Below are 23,079 nucleotides of genomic sequence, written 5' to 3' on the forward strand. Positions count from 1 at the left end.
CCTTCTAATAATACAAAAGCAATTTAGGTTTGGTTTAGTCTCGCATAGCCAGACCTTCAGACTGGACGGCTGAAGGTCTGGAATTCATGGCAGCTTTAATTGGACAAGGCCCGCCCATGAGGCCGTTTGACCGACATGTCAAACAGCCAATCACAGTTCGTTTCGTTCAGCGTCACGTTTCGGTGCATGGAAATGCCTCAACAACAGACTGGCGTGCAACAAGTCAGTCATTGAAATAACCAGTTAAATAGGAAGAGGGAGAACAAGCAGTAAGTCAGTAATTTGTTCGCTAACGTCGCAAAAGTGTATAACAACAATCGCGTCTGCATAAGCACCTTTTAGCAAAACGGCGAGTAAATCAGTCTGCGCTTTGTTTCCTGGAGGACCGAAAGCAAACGCGACACCGGCGTCTTCCGGAAATCCGGTCAAATTCAACTAATCAGATGACGACTTCGACATTCCTGAAGTGTTTCCAGTTAAGTGTACCATATGCATCAGACGTTTAGCCAACGTTCCATGGGCGTGACATCTGAGGCTGAGACTAGGTTTGGTTTGACCTTCCTACAAATATTCTAGACCTGACTATCAAATTTTGAATTCTTATCCAAAATGATGCCAAGATCCTTAACTTTATTCACTACTTCAGTTACTTAATTCTTAATCTGCACCTCAAATACATCCCTTGCAGACCTATTTCGTATGGAAAACCATATGGAAACTATTTTCTTAACAGTAAGAGTTAAATAAGACATCTTAAGCCATCTAGAAATATTCTGCAATGTCTAAGTCAGGTGCTCACCTGCCAGGCTAGGTGTTTTAGTAAACACATGGACGACAATGTTATCAACATACAACTGCAGTTGACACCCGAAAAGCAATTAGGTAGGTCATTTATATACATTGTAAACAACAATGAGCTATGTACTGACCCTTGGGATACTCCCATGTTGTTTGCACACACAGGTGACTTCACCCCATTGACCCTAACACATTGCTGTCTCCCGCCCAAATAAGACCCAAACCACTGTAAAGCCTCTGATTACATTTACAACTGATTTAATTTGGCAGAACAAAAAAAAATCTGGAGTATTTTGAGCTTAACATACCGTATACACTCTGGGGACATAAGAGATTTATTTTACAGACTGGGATCGGTCATTTCTGTTATACATGCATGTTATACATACATGTCTTAAGACCTCAATGTATCGTCACGAGCCGCAGGGTTTAATTTGGTTTTGTCTGTGTATGTTTTTTTTACTCTTAAAGATTTGGTGCCCATTGACTGCCATATATGACTGACAGACTGCAATGGTTTGAGTTAAAAATCTTCATTTGTGTTCTACTGAAGAAACAAAGTCACCTACATCTTGGATGCCCTGAGGGTAACCAGATAAACATCCATTTTATTTTTCATTTTTTGGGTGAACTATCCCTTTAATAATCAAGACATATTCTATTCATCAATAATAGTTTTGTCATTGTTACAAGAATGAAAAAATACTATTATGGCACAAGGGACATACTATTCAAGAAAGCTTATTATTGTTTAAGATTTACATTATTAACATTTTGTGATAACTATGTATATGTCCCTAACAGGGTGGAATACTTTCACAGACAGTATCTGAACAATATACCCTGAGCTTGACCAATATGTATTCCTAATAGTTAAACATGTCACTATTTGGTAAAAACATGAAAAATGTTTCTTTTTATTTTTGAAGCCAAAATGTTACTGGATACCAGGAATTATCTTTTTAAGTGACACAAGCCGTCAACAATTAGGCTACTATTTGTCCTGGTGTATGTTGGTATTTCTTCCATGCTAATATTAACACTAAATGCAACCAGTATCACACAAATTATATGGAATATTAGCAAATACGGAATTTGTGAAACAGTTACAGCCTGGAGCAATGGGGGTGCCGAAAGGAGGCGTTCCAAAAGGTGAATCATAACAGAAACTACCCCTAACCCAGCCATAACCCTACCCCCACACCCTGACACACATCTTCGTCAACCAATTAAGAAGACCTTTCTCAACACCCCTAGACTTCGTCACAACATTGTTCCAGCCTGCAGTTATCACAACTTGGAATTTGTTAGAATGAGAAACTGCTGTTTGTTGAAAGTGATTTGAAAAGAATATCCTTATTTAAAAAGAAGTGTATTATAAATAAATAAATAACAACAAAAACACTATACTCCTTTCGTTTCTTTTCTTTTCGTGGATTTTCTCTTAGGGCACCCTACTGGTCATGGACTTAAGTGCCCTGTTTACTATACCGCATATCAGCTTTGATGTAGCCTACATTCTTTCTTTCTTCTAGATGGCAGCATTGCATCAAAAGAATGATAGAATGTCATTTTCAGTTGCATTGGTATTGGGAGCTTGATTGTGTGTGCTAAAATTTATTTGATACAACTAACCTGCCCAGAAATCTGAACACCTAGAGCAATTTCATTACACATCAGATATTTTTACACTAGATGTCTTCAATTCTCCACCATCCTCTACTTCTCTTCTTCAAGAGATAAGTGATACTCCAAAAGTGACTGAATACTTTCACTAGTCAACAGTCCTTACCAATCAATTGTCCAGTTGAGTTTGTCCATCTGTCTGAAGTAGACTTTTACACAGAATGTGTTTCTGTATTCCATCTGCCCTATTTCTAATAGTTGGTCTGTGTAATGCAGACTGACAGCTTTAATGACATTTCATGGAAAGTGTTGACATCTGAGGGCATAAAAAAAAAAAAAAAAAAAAATATATATATATATATATATATATATATATATATATATATATATATATATATATATATATATATATTTGCATGTTTACATACACACGTGCAAAAACATTTATTAATATAGTACAAATAATTATATTATAATAAATTGACAACACTAGTTTTGACTATTACTTCTCTTCCACACCTTGTTCAAGCACACACTGCTGTTGGGTGTCGTCATCATTTCCTTTACCATATTTTGTTATTTTTGATGACCCTCCAGTGTTTTCTGTCTGAAAACTGATACTACTATCTTCATGTGGCTATAGTTGACAAATGTTTGAAAAAAAGTTCCTCTTTCACAGCTGATAAAACTGAGCCCACTTCACCTCCCTCACTACTGTATTATTGCATTCTGAACAGCAACTGTTTGTTCAAACTACTGTTTTACGGCTGATCACTGAGTCGACCAGCGATTCATTGAAAAAGCTGTAAAACAATAACTCTGCAATGGATACTAATATCCAAAATATCAGCAGTTTAAGACATTAACTTGTAAGCACAAAACATAAGATACTTCTCTTTTCAATATAAAAAAGACTTTATTGGATGAAAGACTTAAACAAATCTAACACATAAACACGCATTCACACAAGTTGCAAAAAGTAAGGAAAGAATGAGTTTAGAAGAATGAAAATATGAAAGCCCAAGTTTATAGCAATATATGCAATTGCTTAGACCTGAACAACCATCAGTCATTTAATTAACCCTCGCACTGAGTTTCTCAATGAGGCTATTAAACTTTATATGAAATGCACCAGTTCAGCTAGAATCTGGAGGTTGTACTTGCGTTGCCTTTGTGTAAAGGGGTTCCCTTTGTTGTTGTCACAAAATGCAGTGGCAAAATGTGTTGTGGCAAAAAACGGCAGCTAAAAAGCTCAATTTTATGGTGTATTGCGTTTTTAAACTCGGCTGATGGACACATCCCAAATGGTGTCTTGAACAAATAGACATTGTCTTAGCTCAGGGTGTTTCTCTTCCCAATACATATATCAGCATGTTATCTTATCAGTCACATAGTCTGAATTTTCCCACTCTTGCAGAGTCTAATTTGGACATGATTTCTATAACAAGAATATAATACATTTTACAAAGAACTGAATGATAGAAACGTTTGAAGAAAGCAATTTCAAGCTAAGGCATATCAAACACAAATATAAACTCTTAAACTTTTCAACAGTCATTAAAAGGACATACACAATAAGTGATTAGAACATGGTTGACAAATGTGTGGGTTACATACATGATAGGGAGTTATGCAATGGACTGGTATTCATTTATACGTCCTTTTAACCATCATTTTGGTGCATCTACATATGTAAAAGACAGTCTTTGTGCTGTTCTGTGAACAAGAGGATGTGTTCTGCGAGGAATGAAAGGTCAAAAGGTCTAGAAGGAGCCTGGTCTTCGTCCTTAGTGGGGGAAACCACCCAACAAGGTCTCTGCTAATGATTTTCCTCATGTGATGGTCTTGACGTGATATATCTTTGACCATTAATCTTGGTTTTCTTGCCCCAAAATTGACAATCTCCTTCCTAAATTGGAATTATCAATAGTTGGTGGATTTACGGTCATCCATGTTATCTTGGGCTTTTTTGTGGAATTCGGTTCTTTGTGTTTGTTCTGATAGAATATTATAATGTCTGATTCGCTCTGATACGATATTACTTGAAGAAGGGACACTGATGTTTATACGTTCCTCCTCCAGATTAGCTGGTGAATCTATAACAAAAATGAAAAAGATAAAAAAAACTAATCTACTAATTCAAAATACTATCAAACTATCTGAGGAAAAGGCAGAAGCTAACCCAAAGGATTACTGGAAGCTTCACTATGTGAAGGTGGATTAAAGGGTTCAACAAAAAATGGGTATCAAACATATCAGATCAGAAATATATTTCTGCAATAATTTGTCTAAAATGCTTTGTTTCTCTATATAAACGTAATCTGTGTTTTACCTGTACGTAGTCTACCTATACCTGTAACAAGGGAGGTCTGGAGACTGACGTGTGGATCCATATGCAAGGCTTTATTAACAGACGTGGTCAGACAGGCAATGTCGAAAAACACCAGCAAACAGCAACAACAAAGATAATCCAAGAGCGTAATCCAATAAACAGGCGAGGGTCAAAATCCAGGTGAGCAAACAAAGTAACAAAGAAACAAACAATGAAACAAAACAAGGAACAAGGATAAACTATGATTAAACTGATACTGAAACTAACAAGGAAAATAACTAAGGAACCAGGAAACAAGGAAAAACGCTTGATAATGTTGCTAGGAGCAAAACAATACTTTTCGGGGGGGGGGGGGGGGGGTGACAATACCCTTATGTGACTGTACACCATTTTCATTTTGGTTGTTATTCTCATTTGTGAAATTTAAATTGCTTTTCACTGAACATTCCCCAAAATGCTGCAGATATCAATCAAATATGGCACCTCATGAGGAACGGCATCAAACTGGACACCAGTGACATCATTAAACATCACTGACATCAAAACTGATGTCTGGTGGCAAATTTGACTTAAGATTTCAGTGTATAATACTTAGGTCTGCTTGTTACATAAAGCTATCATATGGCTTAAGAATACTTATAGAAAGGAAAAGTGTGCACAAACCACATGAATCAACTTTTATTATGCTTATTGTTGTAGTTTATGGAACTTGACAGATCTCATTTTGTGTTCCACTGATATCTATCATATTAGTGACATGAGGATGAGAAACTAATTTTCATTTTGATTTATCTATTCCTCTAAAAAAAACTTCTTTCCTTCAAAAGTTTTTGTCCTTCACAAGTCTCCATTGGGACATTTCTTAACAGGTTATTGCATTCACCTACATTGATAGAATTATTATTATTATTATTATTATTATTATACAAAAATATTTAATTACACAAAATGCTAATGATCTATTAACTGAAATCTCAATTTGAGCGTTTAGAGAAGCTGTGCTTATAAATGAAAACAATACTGTCAGGTATTGGTCACTTGTAGGAAAGTCCTGTCTATTTAAAAAGCTCATCCAATCCTGAAGTAATAAAACAGACTATCAAGCAAATTCTACAGAATGCAAATGTATAATTTGGTGAATACCAGTTTCCAGATGGAACCTAAACTGATGTACTTAGAGCCTTTTGTCCCTTTGAAATCAATGGCTTAGCTATCTCCCATAAACTTCAACTGAAGCAGATCACGACCAGTGTCTAGCACAATATATTACATTCACAAAAATATTTAATAGAGGGTTTATATTTACAATGACAAAATACATTTCTGATCAAATTGTTAGGGAAGCCAGATTTAAAAACTTTTCACTGCTCTCAGATTTTTCTCAGATATGATGACTTCCACTATGAGAAACCAGGAAATGTGAGAAAGGTCTATAGTTTTTCATGGCACTTACATTTTTGTTTTTTCCATCTGTAGAAGTATAATGCCAGCACAGCAAGCAGAATAATGAGAAGCACTGGTACTATTACAACTGGAACAAGCACAGCAGGGCCTCCTCCACCTGCTAACAAAACCAATCAAGATATAGCATAAAGCCTACATCAAAGTCTGAATGTATTGTGTTGAATGATTAACTAGCAAACCTGTGTTGCAGTCTTGCAGAGTAAAGTCTGTGGTCCTGCTTGCAGCTTTATTCTTCACAGTGCAGGTATAGACTGAGTCATGCTTTTCCTCTTGTTCATCAACAAGAAGTGTGGGTCCCGGCTGTTTTATATCAGGTCCACTCCATTCATAGCTTGGCTGAGTCTGGGATTCCACTGAACAGGACAGTTTTTTCACATTTAAGGTCTCATCCAGTTCACAGGTCACCCGAGGCTCTGACAGAGCATCTAAGACACAAAAGCAGACAGGCACTTAGTGATAATCTGATATTTGGTCATTTTGAGATTATCAATCAACAATTACAATTTACCAAAAAAAAAAATTACCTTTATTGGTGGTGACTAATAAACTTAGTGACTAAAGGTGTCTAATAAACTTTCTCTGTAGTTATGCGGAAATATTGTGTAAAAAAAGAAGAAGATATAAACAGATATAAATATAAATATATTTGTTTTACATAATTCTCATTTCATACCATTTTCATACTATAGCTACCAAAAAACATATCAACTTACAGTAAGATTCAACACCTAAACTTTATGAATGCCACCATACAGGCAGTAATCTGCATATAATCATCTGAGATATATAGATAGCTTACCCAAAACTGTCAAAGTATGACTGGAGATTTGAGCCTCCCCATTGATCCAGATTTCAGACTGATATTTGCCACTGTCTTGGCTGTTTAGTTTTCTTATTGTGAGCTGTCCTGTTTCAAAATCAACATCTACACGATCTTTAAATGAGCCGTATTTTACCACCTCACTCCCGTCAAACTCCAGAACCTTGTTGCCATTATGTGTCCACAGTATTTCTTCAGGTTTTCCACGGATGATTGGAGGAAGTGTGACCTTGTTTCCACTTTCGCCATAGTCATCACAAAAAACTAAATCAAAAGGAGATGGGGGAAAAAATCCCAGGAGTTTTACTATTGACCGACACTGATTGCATTAATGTAATGAAATAAATCTCTACTGTATGAATAACAGTAAAGGTTTTGTAATACAATGTTTGTAATTGGTCTAATTTAATTGAATAATAAAAAGAAACATACACACACATACAATGGTTACTCCTGTTAAAAATAATGCAATTGTGCATTAAAGTATGCTGTTGTTGTTGTTGTTTTTAATTAAGTTAATATACGTAATGGCAAAAGATTTTATCTTCGTTTTGCAAAAAAATAATTACTTATTTAGAAATATTTTTGAGAATGCCTGTTTTCATTTTGACAAAACCAAAATTACCTGTTTACTACACAGTTCATTGCACCTGCCGTGTTTAGGCTAAAATATGTTGTCTTTCCTTGTATTATGAGTTACTTCACCTCCACTTCATGTTTAAAAAGATTTCAGACTTACCTTGAGCAAAACAGAAACATATAACGTAAACCGTAAACGTAATGATTGCCATCTTCTCAAAGAGTTTCTTTTTTAATCCCGTATGTGGAGTGCTAAGTAATGGCTATTTGAAACATAAAACACATTTGCTGCATAAATCTCGACAGTCAAGGCTAAAAACCAGAACAATCAAACATAAATAATAAAAATTTGTCACTGGGTTTTGGGGCAGTGAGAGAAAAAAAAGAAAGTAAAAAAGGCTATCCAAGCGACCTTTGAAACTGTAGGCGGAGATGGAAGATGAACGCACCTTAATAAGTGACACAGTAAACAATAGGCTACTATTCCTGCTGGTATGTGTTGGTATTTCTTCCATGATATTATTACCACTGAATATCACACAAATAATATGGATTATTAGCAAATACTGAATTTGTGAGACAGTGTTAGTTACAGCCTAACCCAGCCCTAACCCTACCCCTAACCCTGACAGACAGCTTTGTCGGCCAATTATGAAGACCGTTCTCAACTCCCCTACATTTCACCACACCCATTTCTCCAACCTGCAGTTATCACTATCTGGAATTAGTCAGAATGAGAACCTGCTGTTTGTTTGTGACTTGTAAAGAATATCCTTATTTAAAAAGAAAAGTGTTATAAATAAATAACAACAAAAACACATTACTCATTTAATTGTTTTTTTTATTTGTTTCTCCTTTTTTCATAAACTTTTTTTTGGGGCACCATACTGCTTATGGACTCATGGGCCCTGTTTACTCTGTATACCGAAAATCAGCTTTGCTGTATCCTACACTCCCCCTTCACCTGTCCATTTGATCTGTTAGTGACATATGTACAGTGACATATAAACAGGCACCCTATCTGTGGTTATCCACATTCAACCTTGGGATTGCATAATGGATTTGCACTTTGCCTTTGTTTCCATATTTTTTAATTTCTCCCAGATGGCAGCATTGCACCTAATTGTGCGTGCTAAATTCATTTGATACAAACAACCTGCCCAGAAATCTGAGCAATTTCATCACACCTTAGATATAATTTTGCCAAAAAAAAAAAACTAAACCAAAACAAAACAAAACAAAAACAATATATATATTGAATAGACCAAAAGTGACTGTTTAAGTCAATATACTGTTTATGTCTGCTGAATTCTTTCACTGGTCAACAGTCCACACCAATCCATTGTCCAATTGAGTTTGTCCATCTGTCTGAAGTAGACTTTTTCACAGCATGTGTTTCTGTATTCCATCTGCCCTATCTCTAATAGTTGGCCTGTGTACAAATGTAGACTGGCAGCTTAAATGACATTACAAAATCTCATAATAAAATGTTATTTATTTATTTATTTTTTATTAACAACACTAGTTTTTGTGCTAGTTTTTTGACTATTACTTCTCCTCCACACCTTGTTCAAGCACACATTGGGAATCTTTTTTGACCTGTAGGGTGTCGTCATCATTTTCTTCACCATCTTCTGATATTTTTGATGACCCTCCAGTGTTTTTCGTAACTAATCTTTACGTGACTCTAGCTGACAAACGATGTTATGTTCCTCTTTCACAGCTGATAAAACTGAGCCCACTTTACCTCCCTCACTATTAACTGTTTTATAGTATTCTGCACTGTTTTTTCGAATCCTGTTCCTTGATTTTTGAACTGTGATTTTCTTTTGTTGCATATTTTGAGTACCTGTCAGTCTTTCGTTCTGTTGTCTGGTCCTCTGGCACAGACGTGTTTGTCTCTTTATTGTAGATAAATTGTTTAGCTTTTGTCTTGTTATTTCCTGGAACATCATCTTTCTTCTTCATGTCTTGCTCTGACTCACTTTTGTCTCTCTGTTCACCATCATCATCGTCGATCGGTTCATTGTCTTCATCTGTAATATTTGAGGATGCTGTCACTGCTTCACGGCTGTTTCCACGTTCTTGCATATTTAACCCATCATTGTGGCAATGCTGCTGAGAGACACTGTTGTCATGTATTGTACTGTCTGGAGTAGTTTGTTTGCCCTGATTATCTAAGTTAATGCTATTTATTGGCTCAGATGACTCTGTGTCATGTTTGATTTCTTCTTGCATTTGTTCCTGACCACCTTTCAGTTCCTCATTTGGTGAAACATTGACTTTGTCCTTTTGCTCCACTCGAAATGTGTTTTCTTCTTCCATGTTTATATCAGTCTGTGTCTCGTCTGAGTCTGTGTAATCACTTAGGGCAGACTGATTTGAAGGTTCCTGATTGTTTATAGGTCCCTTCTCCAGGTTAGCTGGTGAATCTGTAACAAAAATGAACAAGATGAAAAAATGTATCTACTAATTCAAAATACTTTCTATGAATTACTAAATCAATATCTAACCCATAGTATCACTGGAAGCGTCATCCTCATTAATATCTGTCCATGGGCTCTTGTTCTGCTGCTCTGGTGACTGTTCAACGTTTTCATTTGGGCTGTTACTCTCATTTGTTTGCAGTTGTTCTTCTACATTTCCTGTGTCCACTGTACTTTCTGTCACATCAGGCTGTGGAGTTGTTGTGGTCTCTATGTATAGAAAAAAAATGATGCTTATTGCTTTTGAAAAAAGTCTGCTTTAACTTCTTTTTTTGTGTAATACAGTAATTTGGAAATATTTACACAGCTGTTGCCACACAATGTCCATGACTACCAGCTATAAAGGATAAAAAGCACCATAAACTCACATGAAAGTATGATAAAAATAGTCTATACATCACATGTGTTTTTTTCATGCTACTAAAGCCATATGATAGCTTGATGTTATAAACAGACTGAAATTTAAATTGTTTTTTTCTGAACATTCTCCAAAATGCTTCAGATCTCAATCAAATATATCACCTCTTGATGAATGACATGTAATTTGGTGAATTACACAGGGTTTCAGCAGACATGAACAAATGAAATTTAAGACTTTTTAAGACCTTTTTAATACCACCTTATATGAAATTTAATTTTAAAAGTATCTCGAAGGCTGGTGGTCAGCTAGCTTGACCTATATGTATTATTATTATTATTATTATTGAGAACATTATATACAGAAAAACGGTAGTTCGACCAGTATTCTGCTACTGCGATTCTGTCTGAAGATGCAGTAACTTCTGCAGAAGGAGAAAAAAATCTTCAGTTGTTATAGCAACTTGCCTTAGCCAAGCCCTATATTCAGTTTTTTTCAAGCCAAGTATCGCTAAACTTGCACTTCCCCACAGCAATTGCATGCTGGTGTCATTTGTAGTTGTAATACAGCAAATTATATTTGGACTAGTGAAATACAGAACTACAACACCACGGAAACAACCAAGCAATGACAACAAAAAGAGAATTTAAATGAGCATTAAAGGTAGCGTTACATATACATTGAAAAAATAAGACCTGTGTAAAACTATTCAAGACCTAGAACAACAAATTTCAGACTGTTTAAGGCCTAAAATCTTTTCATTTTAGACTTTTTAAGACCCCACAGAAAACCATGATTCCAGTTTCCAGATGAAACCAACAATGATGTGTTTAGAGCCTTTTGTCCCTTTAAAATCAATGGCCTAGCTTTCTCCCATAAACTTCAACTGAAAGAGATCACACTATAATGTGGTATAAATTACATTCACAAAAATATTTAATATATAGAGGGTTTATATATACAATTACAAAATACATTTCTGATCAAATTGTTAGGGAAGCCAGACTTACTTACAGTCAGCAAGAAATTGCTAACTAGAGTTACTAAAAGAAAAAAAAAACTTACTAAAAGAACTGCTATTTCTGTTTTTAAAAGACTATTTGAAATGATTTTCATAAGGATGTTTGAATTAAGCTGCAGTATATAAGAAATTTTTTTATAACTTTCATTTTTTAGGAATAGAAAATCAAGCAAAAAAGAAATAGACATTTTAAACATTTCCAAAGTGAGTACAAACTTTTCTTACCATCTGTCTGTGCCTCATTTGAGTCTGTGTAATCACTTAGGGGAGACTGATTTGAAGATGGGACACTGATGTTAATAGGTTCCTTCTCCAGGTTAGCTGGTGAATCTATAACAAAAATAAGATAAAAAATGAATCTACTAATTCAAAATACTTTCTTTAAATTACTAAATCAATATCAAACTTCTGAATCTAAAGAAAAGGCAAAAACTAGCCCATAGGATCACTGGAAGCTTAACTAAGCAATGGGGGATTACAAGGTTCAGCTAAAAAAAATGGTATCAAACATTTCAGAGCAGAAATATATTTCTCCAGTGATCTGTCTAAAATGCTTTGTTTCTCTATATAAACATAATCTGTATTTTACCTGTGTGTTGTCTATCTATACCCTTATGTGCTGTTTCCTCTTCTTGTCTCTGGTCAGCCTCATTAATATCTGTACATGGGCTCTTGTTCTGCTGCTCTGGTGACTGTTCAACATTTTCATTTTGGCTGTTATTCTCATTTGTTTGCAGTTGTTCTTCTACATTTCCTGTGTCCACTGTACTTTCTGTCACAGCAGGCTGTGGAGTTGTGGTCTCTATGTTTAGAAAAAAAAAGATTCTTATTGCTTTTGAAAAAAAGTCTATTTAAACTTCTTTTTTTTTTTTGCGTAATACAGTAATTTGGAAATATTTACACAGCTGTTGCCACACAATGTCCATGACTATCAAGTTCCAAAACGGACAAAAAGCACCAAAACTCACCATGACAGTATGATAAAAGTAATCTATAGATCATGTGTGGTTTTTTTTAGCTTGATGTAATAAAAAGACTGAAATTTAAATTGTTTTTCAGATCTCAATCAAATATATCACCTCTTGATGAATGACATCAAACTGGACAACAGTGACTTCATTAAACATCACGCACATCAAAACTGGTGTCTGGTGGCAAATTTGACTTCAGGGTTTAATTTTTAGGTGTGCACATTACATAAAGCTATCATATGACTTAAAAATACTAGAAAGGAAAAGTGTGCACAAACCACATGAATCAACTTTTATTATGCTTATTGTTGTAGTTTATGGAACTTGACAGATCTCATTTTGTGTTCCACTGATATCTATCATATTATACTAATGACATGAGGATGAGAAACAAATTGACCAAATTTTCATTTTGATTAGGGATGCACCGATCCGAATCGGCCGATCATTTGCGCGTTTTGTCAGTAAAGCCGGTTCTGTGATCAGCGGTAAATGCCATCAGGTGCGTGATTTCACGTTGAGTTGTATATACTACACACAGCCATTGTTCACTGACGAGCTGCGCACTTTCACACTGATAATGAACATGGATTTGCGCAGCTCGTCGGTAAACAACGGCTGTGTGTAATATATACGGCTCAACGTGAAATCACGCACCTGATGGCATTTACCGCTGATTACAGAACTGGCTTTACTGACAAAACGCGCAAGCATGATCGGCCGATTCGGATTGGTGCATCCCTAATTTTGATTGATCTATTTCTCTAAAAAAATATGTATATAAAAAACCTCTACAAATCAGATGAACAAAGCCTGAAAGCTTAAAGTCACAGCAAACAAAGTTATTTTTTTCTCCAGAAAAGTATATAATCTATATTTTACCTTTGTTCAGGCTGTCTATACTTTTGTGTTGCTCTTTCTCCTCTTTTTTTTCTCCAGGTGTCTGGCCTTCGTCATTTTTATCTGCATCTTTACTTTCCAGATCTGTGAGTGTCTCATTCTGGTCCTCAGGTGAGTTCTCGTTATTCATTTCTTCTTGTGTTTGTACGGATTTCTGTTTTTTTAAATCTCTGTCTGTTTCATCGGGTTTGCAGTTAATGATTTCTGGTGCTTCACCTGCATTTTTGCCATTTTTCTCATCTTTGTCTAGTTCTCCTTCATTTGTATTTCCTGTGTCCTCTTTGTTTTTTTCAGACTGCAGACTTTCCTTCAAAAGTTTTTGTCCTTCATAAGTTTCACCCGCATTCTCTAATCCAGCAATAGATTCTTTCGGAGCAGTAAGTCTGGTGCGACAAGGAAGTGTGGCATCAGATGAACCTAAAACAAACCACTCGGAGACCTTAACAACAGATTCAAGTGTCATCTTTGAAAGTAATTCACTCTCAATAAGAGCTGAGAGTTTATAGTGATATCCAGCAACATGAGCAACAAATGAGATGCCAGCATGTTCAGTTACACTGTTATTACTAATAGTGGTAATGATAGTAAATCGTTTGTTACCTGGCATAGTCTCCACTGGGACATTTCTCAGCAGATTATTGGATTCACCTACATTAATGGTAAACATTTTTTTTAATCATTACACAAAATAAAATTTCATTATACAAATGTTTTTCTCTATGATATTGACTATCTGAGTGTTAGAGTGTTTATTTGGGGTTTTATAAGACTATTTAAAATTATTATAGTAAGAATGTTTGAATAAAGATATATATTTTAAATTAATATAAATTTTGTTTTGTAGAAACAGAAAATCAAGAAAAAACTACACATTTTCAAAAATTTCCAAAGTTACAAACTCTTATCTGACCATTTTCCAGACAAGCATATAATCTGTATTTTACCTGTGTTCAGGTTGTCTATCTCTTTGTTTTCCTCTTCTTTCTCTTTCTTGTCTTCAGGTGTCTGGTCATCCTCATTTTTATCTGCATCTTCAGTTTTCTGGTCTCCTAGTGTCTCAGTCTCCTCCTCATGTGACTTCTCTTCATTTTCACTCTCATTTTTCAGAATTTGACTTTTCTCTTTCTCCCTTTCTTCTTGGGTTTGTAAAGATTCCTTGCTCTCTATTGTCTTTGTGTCTTTTCCTTCGGGTTCGTTATTTTCATTTTTACAGTTTTTCTCATTTTTGTCTTGTTCTTCATTTGTAGGCCTACTTCCTGTGTCCTCTTTGTTTTTTTCTGTTACAGCAGATTGCAGACTTTCCTTCCAAAGTTTTTGTCCTTCATGAGTTTCGCCTGAATTCTCTGATTCAGTGTCATGGTCCCATGTTTTATCAACAATAGATTCTTTCGGAGCAGTAAGTCTGGTGCGACAAGGAAGTGTGGCATCAGATGAACCTAAAACAAACCACTCAGAGACCTTAACAACAGATTCAAGATTCAACCTTGAAAGTCATTCACTCTCAATAAGAGCTAAAAGTTTATAGTCATATCCAGCAACATGAGCAACAAATGTAATGTCAGAATATCTAGTTAGAGTGTTATTACTAATGTTAATACTGGAAAATCATTTGTTACCTGGCATAGTCTCCATTGGGACATTTCTCAACAGATTATCACATTCACCTACATAAATAGAAAACATTTATTATTAATATTATACAAAAATATTTCATTACACAAATGCTAATGATCTATGATATGAAATCTTTATTTGAGCATTTAGAGATGCTGTGCTTATGAATGGAAACTATACTGTGAGGTATTGGTGACTTGTTGCAAAGTCCTGCCTATTTAAAAAGTTCATCCAATCCTCAAATAATAAGGCAGGCTCCCACGCAAATTATATAGTACGCAAATATCATTTGTTGAATTCCAGCTTCCAGATGGAATAAAAAAGTATGTGCTTAGAGCCTTAGATCATTGTCCCTTTGAAATCATTGGCTTAGCTATCTCCCAAAACTTCAACTGAAGCAAATGAGCAGCACTATAATGTGGTATAACTTATATTAATTAAAAAAATAAAATGCAGATAATATTTAATATATAGAGGGATTATATGCGTTTCTGCTCATTTTTTAGGGAAGATAGCTTTCTGCACAATCATCAAGCTATTCCTTACTAGAGCTAAGGAAAGGGGAAAAAGCTTACTAAAATAACTGCTATTTCAGCTTTTATGAGATTATTTGAAATGATTTTAGTAAGGATGTTTGAATAAATATAAGATATTTAACAAAAATTATATAAATTTATTGTTGTAGAAACAGAAAATCAAGAAAGAAGAAATACACCTTTTCAAAAATATCCACAGTCAGTACAAACTCTTATCTCACTATTTTCCAGACAAGCATATAATCAGTATTTTACCTGTGTTCAGGTTGTCTATCTCTTTGTTTTCCTCTTCTTTCTCTTTCTTGTCTTCAGGTGTCTGGTCATCCTCATTTTTATCTGCATCTTCAGTTTTGTTGTTTTTCTCATTTTTGTCTAGTTCTCCTTCATTTGTACTTCCTGTGTCCTCTTTGTTTTTTTCTGTTACAGCAGATTGCAGACTTTCCCTCAAAAGTTTTTGTCCTTCATGAGTTTCCCCCAAATTCTCTGATTCAGTGTCATGATCCCATTTTTTATTAGCAATAGATTCTTTTGGAGCAGTAAGTCTGGTGCGACAAGGAAGTGTGGCATCAGATGAACCTAAAACAAACCACTCAGAGACCTTAACAACAGATTCAAGTGTCAACTTTGAAAGTTATTCTCAATAAGAGCTTAGAGTTTATAGTGATATCCAGCAAAATGAGCAACAAATGTGATGTCAGCATGTCTAGTAGAGTGTTATTACAAATAATAGTAATAATAGTAAATCATTTGTTACCTGGCATAGTCTCCATTGGGACATTTCTCAACAGGTTATCACATTCACCTACATTAATAGAAAACAGATTTTATTATTATTATTATTATACAAATGTGTTGCGTATTTGTGTAGAGTTCCATGTTGCATTTGTGCTCTAGTCTTTCATTTATGTATGAAAATTTTCAGATTTATGCCAGATATGTTGATTTTTTATGCCAATTTCTATATAAATGCTCCCTATTGCAGTTACAAACAAGTGTGTGTGTGTGTGTGTGTGTGTGTGTGTGTGTGTGTGTGTGTGTGTGTGTGTGTGTGTGTGTGTGTGAACCTGGTATTCATCATGTTATGGGGACCAAATGTCCCCACAAGGATAGTAATACCAGTAGTTTTTGACCATGTGGGGACATTTCTCAGGTCCCCATGAGGAAACAGGCTTATAAATCATGCACAATTAGTTTTTTTGAGGAAGTAAAAGTGTGCACAATCTCCTGTGAGGGCTAGGTGTAGGGCCATAGAAAATACGGTTTGTACAGTATAAAAACCATTACACCTATGGAATGTCCCCATAAAACATGTAAACACAACGTGTGTGTGTGTGTGTGTGTGTGTGTGTGTGTGTGTGTGTCCTTGTATTCATCACGTTGTGGGGACAAAATGTCCCCATAAGGATAGGAATACCAGTAAATTTTGACCTTGTGGGGACATTTCTCAGGTCCCCATGAGGAAACAGGCTTATAAATCATGCACAATGAGTTTTTTTGAGGAAGTAAAAGTGTGCACAATCTCCTGTGAGGGCTAGGTTTAGGTGTAGCGAAGGTGTAGGGTGATAGCAAATATCGTTTGTACAGTATAAAAACCATTACGCCTATGGAATGTCCCCATAAAACATGTAAACCCAACATGTGTGTGTGTGTGTGTGTGTGTGTGTGTGTGTGTGTGTGTGATAGAAAGTTCGTTCCACTTTGAGTTTATGCTCTAGGACCAGGCCTTTATTTAAATGTTAATTATTTCAGATTTAAACTGGATTTACTACTTTTTTTTGGAAAAACGATTAAAAAAAAAATGCTTTTTTTTAACTTTTCCCATTCATTTTCAATATGGGGTCAATCTGACCCCAAGGAGAGAGAACAGTATTTTTTTTTTTAACACCTTTAGAACAACTGAATCAAGTCCGGTTTTTTGTGTGTTTTTCGATTAATTATTTATTTAGTCTCATACCCCTGAGATTAAAGGGGTCATCTGGTGCCACATGCTCTTTTACAAGCTGTTAGAACTGAAATGTGTGTTAGGAGTGTGTGTACACAACCACCCTAGAATGACAAAGATCCACCCAGTAGTTTTCTTTTAATTTAGTAAAATAATTTGCCTCTTCTCAGATGCCTGTCGTTGTGGCGTAACACAGACAGAGGCCACTCCTAATATAGTTGATAGACAGTATCTTAGCATAGACCCACCCCGAGTGAGAAGTAAACTGACAGCACTGAGGGAATGTGGCCGCTGATCTTCCTAAATGGGTTCATGTTTACGCAAATCATTTCTCACCATACTGCTTTAAAATCGAGGGTCAGGGAGGCGCGCTTCCAGCGGTGAATGGAGTAGACGTGTTTTCAATAGCTCTCCGATAATCTCAATAATTTCATATAAATAAATACATTATAGTCTTTTAAAAGGACTAAAAACTCGTTCGGGAAAAACTAAAAATGCCAGCAAAGCAAAAGAAAGCTGAAAAGTCGTGTATCGATGAAGAAAACACGACCAATCCTTCCGAATTACCGACAGGTGCTAGCCACGCTAGCAACAAGGCTAACTTTACGGATGCCACAAATACAGACATTCTGGAAGCAATTGCTAATTTGAACAGCTCCTTCGATCAAAAATTTGATGTTCTTTCGTCGACATTATCCGAGGTGAAAGTATCGCTTGCTAATATCTCTGCCAGGGTGACCGAAGCGGAGGAGGCGACTAAAATTCACGAAACCCGCATTGAATTGCTGGAGCAACGATGCGCACACCTGGAGACTGAATGTGGAAAACTTCGGGAAAAGACATGTGATTTAGAATCAAGATCTCGACGTCAAAACATCAGGATTTACGGAATAAAGGAAGGCGCTGAGAAGGGTAACCCAACAGAATTCGTGACCAAACTTCTGATGCAGGTGCTGAGTGAAGGTAATTTCGAAAGTCCAGTCATTGACAGGGCACACCGATCGCCGCAACCATCAAGAGATGAGAGACCTCGGGCATTTATTGTTCGAGTTCATCATTACCAAGTGAAGGAAAGCATTCTACGTTTGGCAAGATCGAAACCCCTGCAATACGATGGCTCAGCGATACATATCTTTCCTGATCTTGCAGCCGACGTAATGAAAATTCAATTCAATTCAATTCAAGTTTATTTGTATAGCGCTTTTCACAATACGAATCGTTGCAAAGCGCTGTACAAAAGTTTAGGCTACTACAATATATTTAGTAATTTTAGTATTTAGTGGTGAATACTGTATGTCAAGTCGATGTACATATGATATAAATGTTAAAATCAGTAACTGTGTAATCAAACAGATGATGAACACTAATTGCAATGATTATGTGCTGTGATCAAACTTGTAAGAAAATTATGTAGTGCTGTATGTTGTTTCAAGGCTGGCATCATCTGCGGTCCTCTGAGGGGTCGGCATCATCTCTTCTACTGAATCCAGACTGAATCTTGTGTAAATCCTAGTTACCACGGGATGGAAATCCCGTGGCAGAAACAGAGAAACAAATAGAGAAATAATTAGCGTAGCTGCTGTTCCAACTTCCAACCAAACAAAAATGATGTGTTTAGCCCAAGCCGAAGAATATTAATGTGCATTTGATCAGATGTAACTGAAGTACAACGTTATGAGATACATTATGTGAATGCTTGGCTAAAGAGATGAGTCTTTAATCTAGATTTAAACATAGAGAGTGTGTCTGAACCCCGAACGTTATCAGGAAGGCTATTCCAGAGTTTGGGACCCAAATGAGAAAAGGCTCTCCCTCCTTTAGTGGACTTTGCTATCCTAGGTACTACTAAAAGTCCAGAGTTTTGCGACCTTAGGGAGCGTGAGGGATTGTAGCGTAGTAGGAGACTAGTTAGGTATGCAGGAGCTAAACCATTAAGGGCCTTAAAGGTAAGAAGTAATATTTTGTAAGTGATACGGAACCTAATAGGTAGCCAGTGTAGAGACTGTAAAACTGGGGTAATATGATCATATTTTCTTGATCTGGTAAGGACTCTAGCAGCTGCATTTTGGACTACCTGTAGCTTATTTATTGAAGAAGCAGGACAACCACCTAGTAGTGCATTACAATAGTCCAGTCTAGACGTCATGAATGCATGAACTAACTTTTCTGCATCAGAAACAGGTAACATGTTCCGTAGCTTAGCAATGTTTCTAAGATGGAAGAATGCTGTTTTAGTAACATAGGAAATATGATTTTCAAAAGACAGGTTGCTGTCTAATATAACACCCAGATTTTTGACTGTAGAGGAAACAACAGTACATCCGTCTAATTGCAAGTTGTAGTTTAGGAGATTCTGTGTACTCTTTTTTGGTCCAATAAGTAATATCTCAGTCTTATCTGAATTTAACAGTAGAAAATTATTGGTCATCCAGTCTTTCACATTTTTAACACACTCTGTTAACTTTGCTAAGTTAGAAGTTTCATCTGGTCTTGTTGAAATATATAGTTGAGTGTCATCAGCATAACAATGGAAACTAATCCCATATTTCCTAATAATATTACCAAGGGGTAACATGTAAATTGAAAATAGTAGAGGACCTAGGACAGATCCTTGTGGCACTCCATACTTTACTGGTGTTAGCTGCGATGACTCCCCATTTAAATGAACAAAGTGATAGCGATCGGACAGGTATGATCTGAACCATCTTAATGCCTGCCCTTGAATACCTGTATAGTTTTGTAATCGATCTATGAGTATTTCATGATCTATAGTGTCGAACGCAGCACTAAGATCAAGTAAAACTAGCAATGAGACGCAGCCTTGATCTGCCGCAAGTAGCAAGTCGTTTGTGATTTTTACAAGTGCAGTTTCTGTGCTATGATGGGGCCTGAAACCTGACTGAAATTCTTCAAAGATATTATTATTTTGCAAGAAGGAGCACAATTGAGCAGACACAACTTTTTCTAGAATTTTAGACATAAATGGAAGATTAGAAATGGGTCTGTAATTTGCCAGTTCACTAGGGTCTAGCTGTGGTTTCTTAATAAGAGGTTTAATAACTGCTAGTTTGAATGGTTTTGGGACATGACCTAAAGATAATGATGAGTTAACAATATTAAGAAGCGGTACTTCTGCTACAGGTAACAACTCTTTTAGTAATTTAGTGGGTACAGGATCTAATAGGCATGTTGTTGGTTTAGATGTGGTGATAAGTTTATTTAATTCTTTCTGTTCTATAGTTGTAAAGCACTGCAGTTTTTCTTCCGGTGTAATGACTAATGTTGAAGTATCAGTTGCAGTAGTAACTATATTTGTTATTGTATTTCTAATGTTGTCTATTTTATCAGTAAAGAAATTCATAAAGACATTACTATTAAACTGTGCAGGAATATTCAGGTCAGGAGGTGTTTGGTTATTTGTTAATCTAGCCACTGTGCTAAATAAAAACCTTGGATTGTTTTGGTTTTTTTCTATGAGTTGGTGGATATACTCGGCTCTAGCAGCTTTTAAAGCCCGTCTATAGCTGGACATACTGTTTTTCCACGCAATTTTAAAAACTTCTAAGTTAGTTTTTCTCCATTTACGCTCAAGATTACGAGTTTCTTTTTTTAGAGAATGGGTATTACTGTTGTACCATGGCGCAGTACGTTTTTCTCTAACCTTTTTTAGCTTGATTGGGGCAACAGCTTCTAATGTATTAGAGAAGATAGTGCCTATGTTACTAGTCATTTTGTCTAGTTCATGTTTATTTATGGGTGCACAGAGCAGTTGAGATAAATCAGGCAGGTTATTTGCGAATCTATCTTTGGTAGCAGGAACAATAGTTCTGCCCAGACGATAGCGCGGAGCTATATAGTTAACATCAGTGATACGCAGCATGCACGATACGAGGAAATGATCGGTAACATCATCGCTTTGAGGTACGATATCTATATCAGTAAGATCAAGTCCGTGCGATATAATTAGATCTAGTGTATGATTAAAACGATGAGTGGGCCCAGTGACGTTTTGTTTGACTCCAAAAGAGTTTAACAGGTCAGTAAACGCAAGTCCTAACGCATCATTTGTATTATCAACATGAATGTTAAAATCTCCAACAATTAATGCTTTATCAAAATTAACCAATAGGTCAGAAAGGAAATCTGCAAATTCTTTTAGGAAGTCTGTATACGTCCCTGGAGGTCTATACACAGTAGCCAGAGCAAGTGATAGGAGAGATTTATTTTGCATATCTGACAGAGTAACATTAAGTAGGAGTACTTCAAATGAATTAAACCTGTACCCTGTTTTCTGAGTAACATTGAAAATATCACTATAAATTGTTGCAACACCACCGCCACGACCGATCTGACGAGGCTCATGCTTATAACAGTAGTTTGGTGGAGTAGACTCATTCAGACCAATAAAATCATTTGGTTTTAGCCAAGTTTCAGTCAAGCAGAGTACATCAAAACTATTATCTGTGATTATTTCATTTACAATAAGTGCTTTGGGTGCGAGTGATCTAATATTTAGGAGCCCAAGCTTTAAAAATTGTTTTTGTTCATTTATTGTGCATTTTTCTGGTTTAATCACGATTAGATTTTTTCTAGATCCTGCATTAAATTTTTGTTTTGACCTCACTATTCGAGGAACAGACACAGTCTTTATAGATTGGACAGCACCAGTACTATCGTTTAAATGTGCATAACAAAAGCCATCATCGCAACTATTTGAAGAATTGCTTACTAGTCAAATGGAGCGCAGCGTCCTGGAGATGTTGTCCGACAGCAGTTCTGCTCCGACTCTGCTGGGGTGCAGGCCATCAGCGCGGTAAAGCCTAGGGCGCTCCCAGAAAAGATTCCAATTATTAACAAAGAGCAGTTTCTGTTCTTTACACCATGACAACAACCATTCATTTAGAGCAAAAAGTCTACTGAACCTTTCGTGTCCACGTCGATACGTGGGAAGCGGTCCTGACACGATGATCTTCGTCGCGGGCGCTGTGCTGCGTACCGTCTCGATCAGGCTCCCGAAATCCCTCTTCAGGACCTCCGTCTGCCGCAGCTTGACGTCGTTCACGCCCGCGTGCAGGACGATCGCGCCGACGCTCACATCGTCCTTCAGGATGGCAGGTATCTGTGAAGAAACATCGAGAACGCGAGCACCAGAGAAACAGCGAGTGTGCACTTTACCGTTAGCTAAGTTAGCACGAACGTACCGGACGATGGAGTCTCCGACGATCACAGCGTCGTGTTCCGTCTCGCGGAGGGGAGCGAAGCGGTTCCGGGTGGAGATCTCGAAGACCGGAGGCGGCGGAGGGGGAGAGGTCCTCGCCCGGGGCCTGGCTCGCGTCTTCCTCTGCTGCTGCACCCAGGGTCCGTGGTGTCCCGGCGCCGGAGTGAACGACAGCCGGGATGATCGCGTCCTGGGTGCGCCTGACCTGTGCAGAGAAGCACACGGAGTAGAGGTGATGAGGGTGTTAGTATCGTGCTGAATACTTACCCGGACAGATTCGAGTGCAGTCTTCCTCTCCTGCAACTCAAACTGCCGTTTGAGCAACCCCTGGATCTGCTTCTCCACCGCTTCCAGCTCGACCCGCACCGCGTGCAGCTCGAACGTGTCTTCACCTGCACTCAAAGGTAGACACAA

At 36.7% G+C, this 23,079-nt stretch overlaps 3 protein-coding genes across 4 annotated transcripts in view; all 3 read right to left on the reverse strand.

Annotated features, from left to right (window-relative positions):
* Window positions 1-3,339: 3,339 nt before the first annotated feature.
* Window positions 3,340-8,122, reverse strand: LOC141341040 (CD48 antigen). Of its 2 annotated transcripts, none has more exons than XM_073846178.1 (6): window positions 7,780-8,122; window positions 7,020-7,304; window positions 6,400-6,645; window positions 6,210-6,320; window positions 4,778-4,825; window positions 3,340-4,520 (listed from the first exon to the last, which is right to left on the reverse strand). In XM_073846178.1, the coding sequence occupies exons 1-6, from the start codon at window positions 7,829-7,831 to the stop codon at window positions 4,348-4,350; spliced, it is 915 nt and encodes a 304-aa protein (XP_073702279.1). In that variant the 5' UTR covers window positions 7,832-8,122; the 3' UTR covers window positions 3,340-4,347. The 2 variants fall into 2 exon arrangements, with proteins under 2 accessions (XP_073702279.1, XP_073702278.1); XM_073846177.1 differs by having other exon boundaries at window positions 4,757-4,825.
* A 249-nt stretch (window positions 8,123-8,371) lies between these two features.
* Window positions 8,372-10,463, reverse strand: LOC141340690 (uncharacterized). Its single transcript, XM_073845758.1, has 2 exons — window positions 10,133-10,463; window positions 8,372-10,051 (listed from the first exon to the last, which is right to left on the reverse strand). Exons 1-2 carry the CDS (start codon window positions 10,134-10,136, stop codon window positions 9,387-9,389), a joined length of 669 nt encoding a protein of 222 aa, XP_073701859.1. The 5' UTR covers window positions 10,137-10,463; the 3' UTR covers window positions 8,372-9,386.
* LOC141340083 (uncharacterized) overlaps window positions 10,405-23,079 on the reverse strand; it is a 40,341-nt gene continuing 27,666 nt past the window's right edge. Inside the window, exons 6-14 of the mRNA XM_073845017.1 lie at window positions 16,260-16,307; window positions 15,761-16,081; window positions 14,972-15,019; window positions 14,300-14,791; window positions 13,956-14,003; window positions 13,338-13,772; window positions 12,074-12,286; window positions 11,710-11,814; window positions 10,405-10,442 (exon numbers count right to left, since the gene is read on the reverse strand). Coding sequence (XP_073701118.1) covers window positions 10,405-10,442; window positions 11,710-11,814; window positions 12,074-12,286; window positions 13,338-13,772; window positions 13,956-14,003; window positions 14,300-14,791; window positions 14,972-15,019; window positions 15,761-16,081; window positions 16,260-16,307 — 1,748 coding nt within the window. The remainder of the gene's footprint in view (window positions 10,443-11,709; window positions 11,815-12,073; window positions 12,287-13,337; window positions 13,773-13,955; window positions 14,004-14,299; window positions 14,792-14,971; window positions 15,020-15,760; window positions 16,082-16,259; window positions 16,308-23,079) is intronic.

This window comes from Garra rufa, chromosome 8 (genome assembly GCF_049309525.1).
Source record: "Garra rufa chromosome 8, GarRuf1.0, whole genome shotgun sequence".
Taxonomy (NCBI): Eukaryota; Metazoa; Chordata; class Actinopteri; order Cypriniformes; family Cyprinidae; genus Garra; species Garra rufa.

Bases quoted from the DNA above. Each gene is read 5' to 3' on its own strand.
- LOC141341040 (XM_073846177.1), bottom strand. From the start codon at position 7,831: ATGGCAATCATTACGTTTACGGTTTACGTTATATGTTTCTGTTTTGCT. The intron at 4,826-6,209 runs GTAAGTGCCATG...CTGTTAATAAAG, and splicing joins CAGATGGAAAAAACAAAAAT to CCTTGCATATGGATCCACAC. The intron at 4,521-4,756 runs GTAAAACACAGA...TTTTTGTTATAG, and splicing joins TATAGGTAGACTACGTACAG to ATTCACCAGCTAATCTGGAG.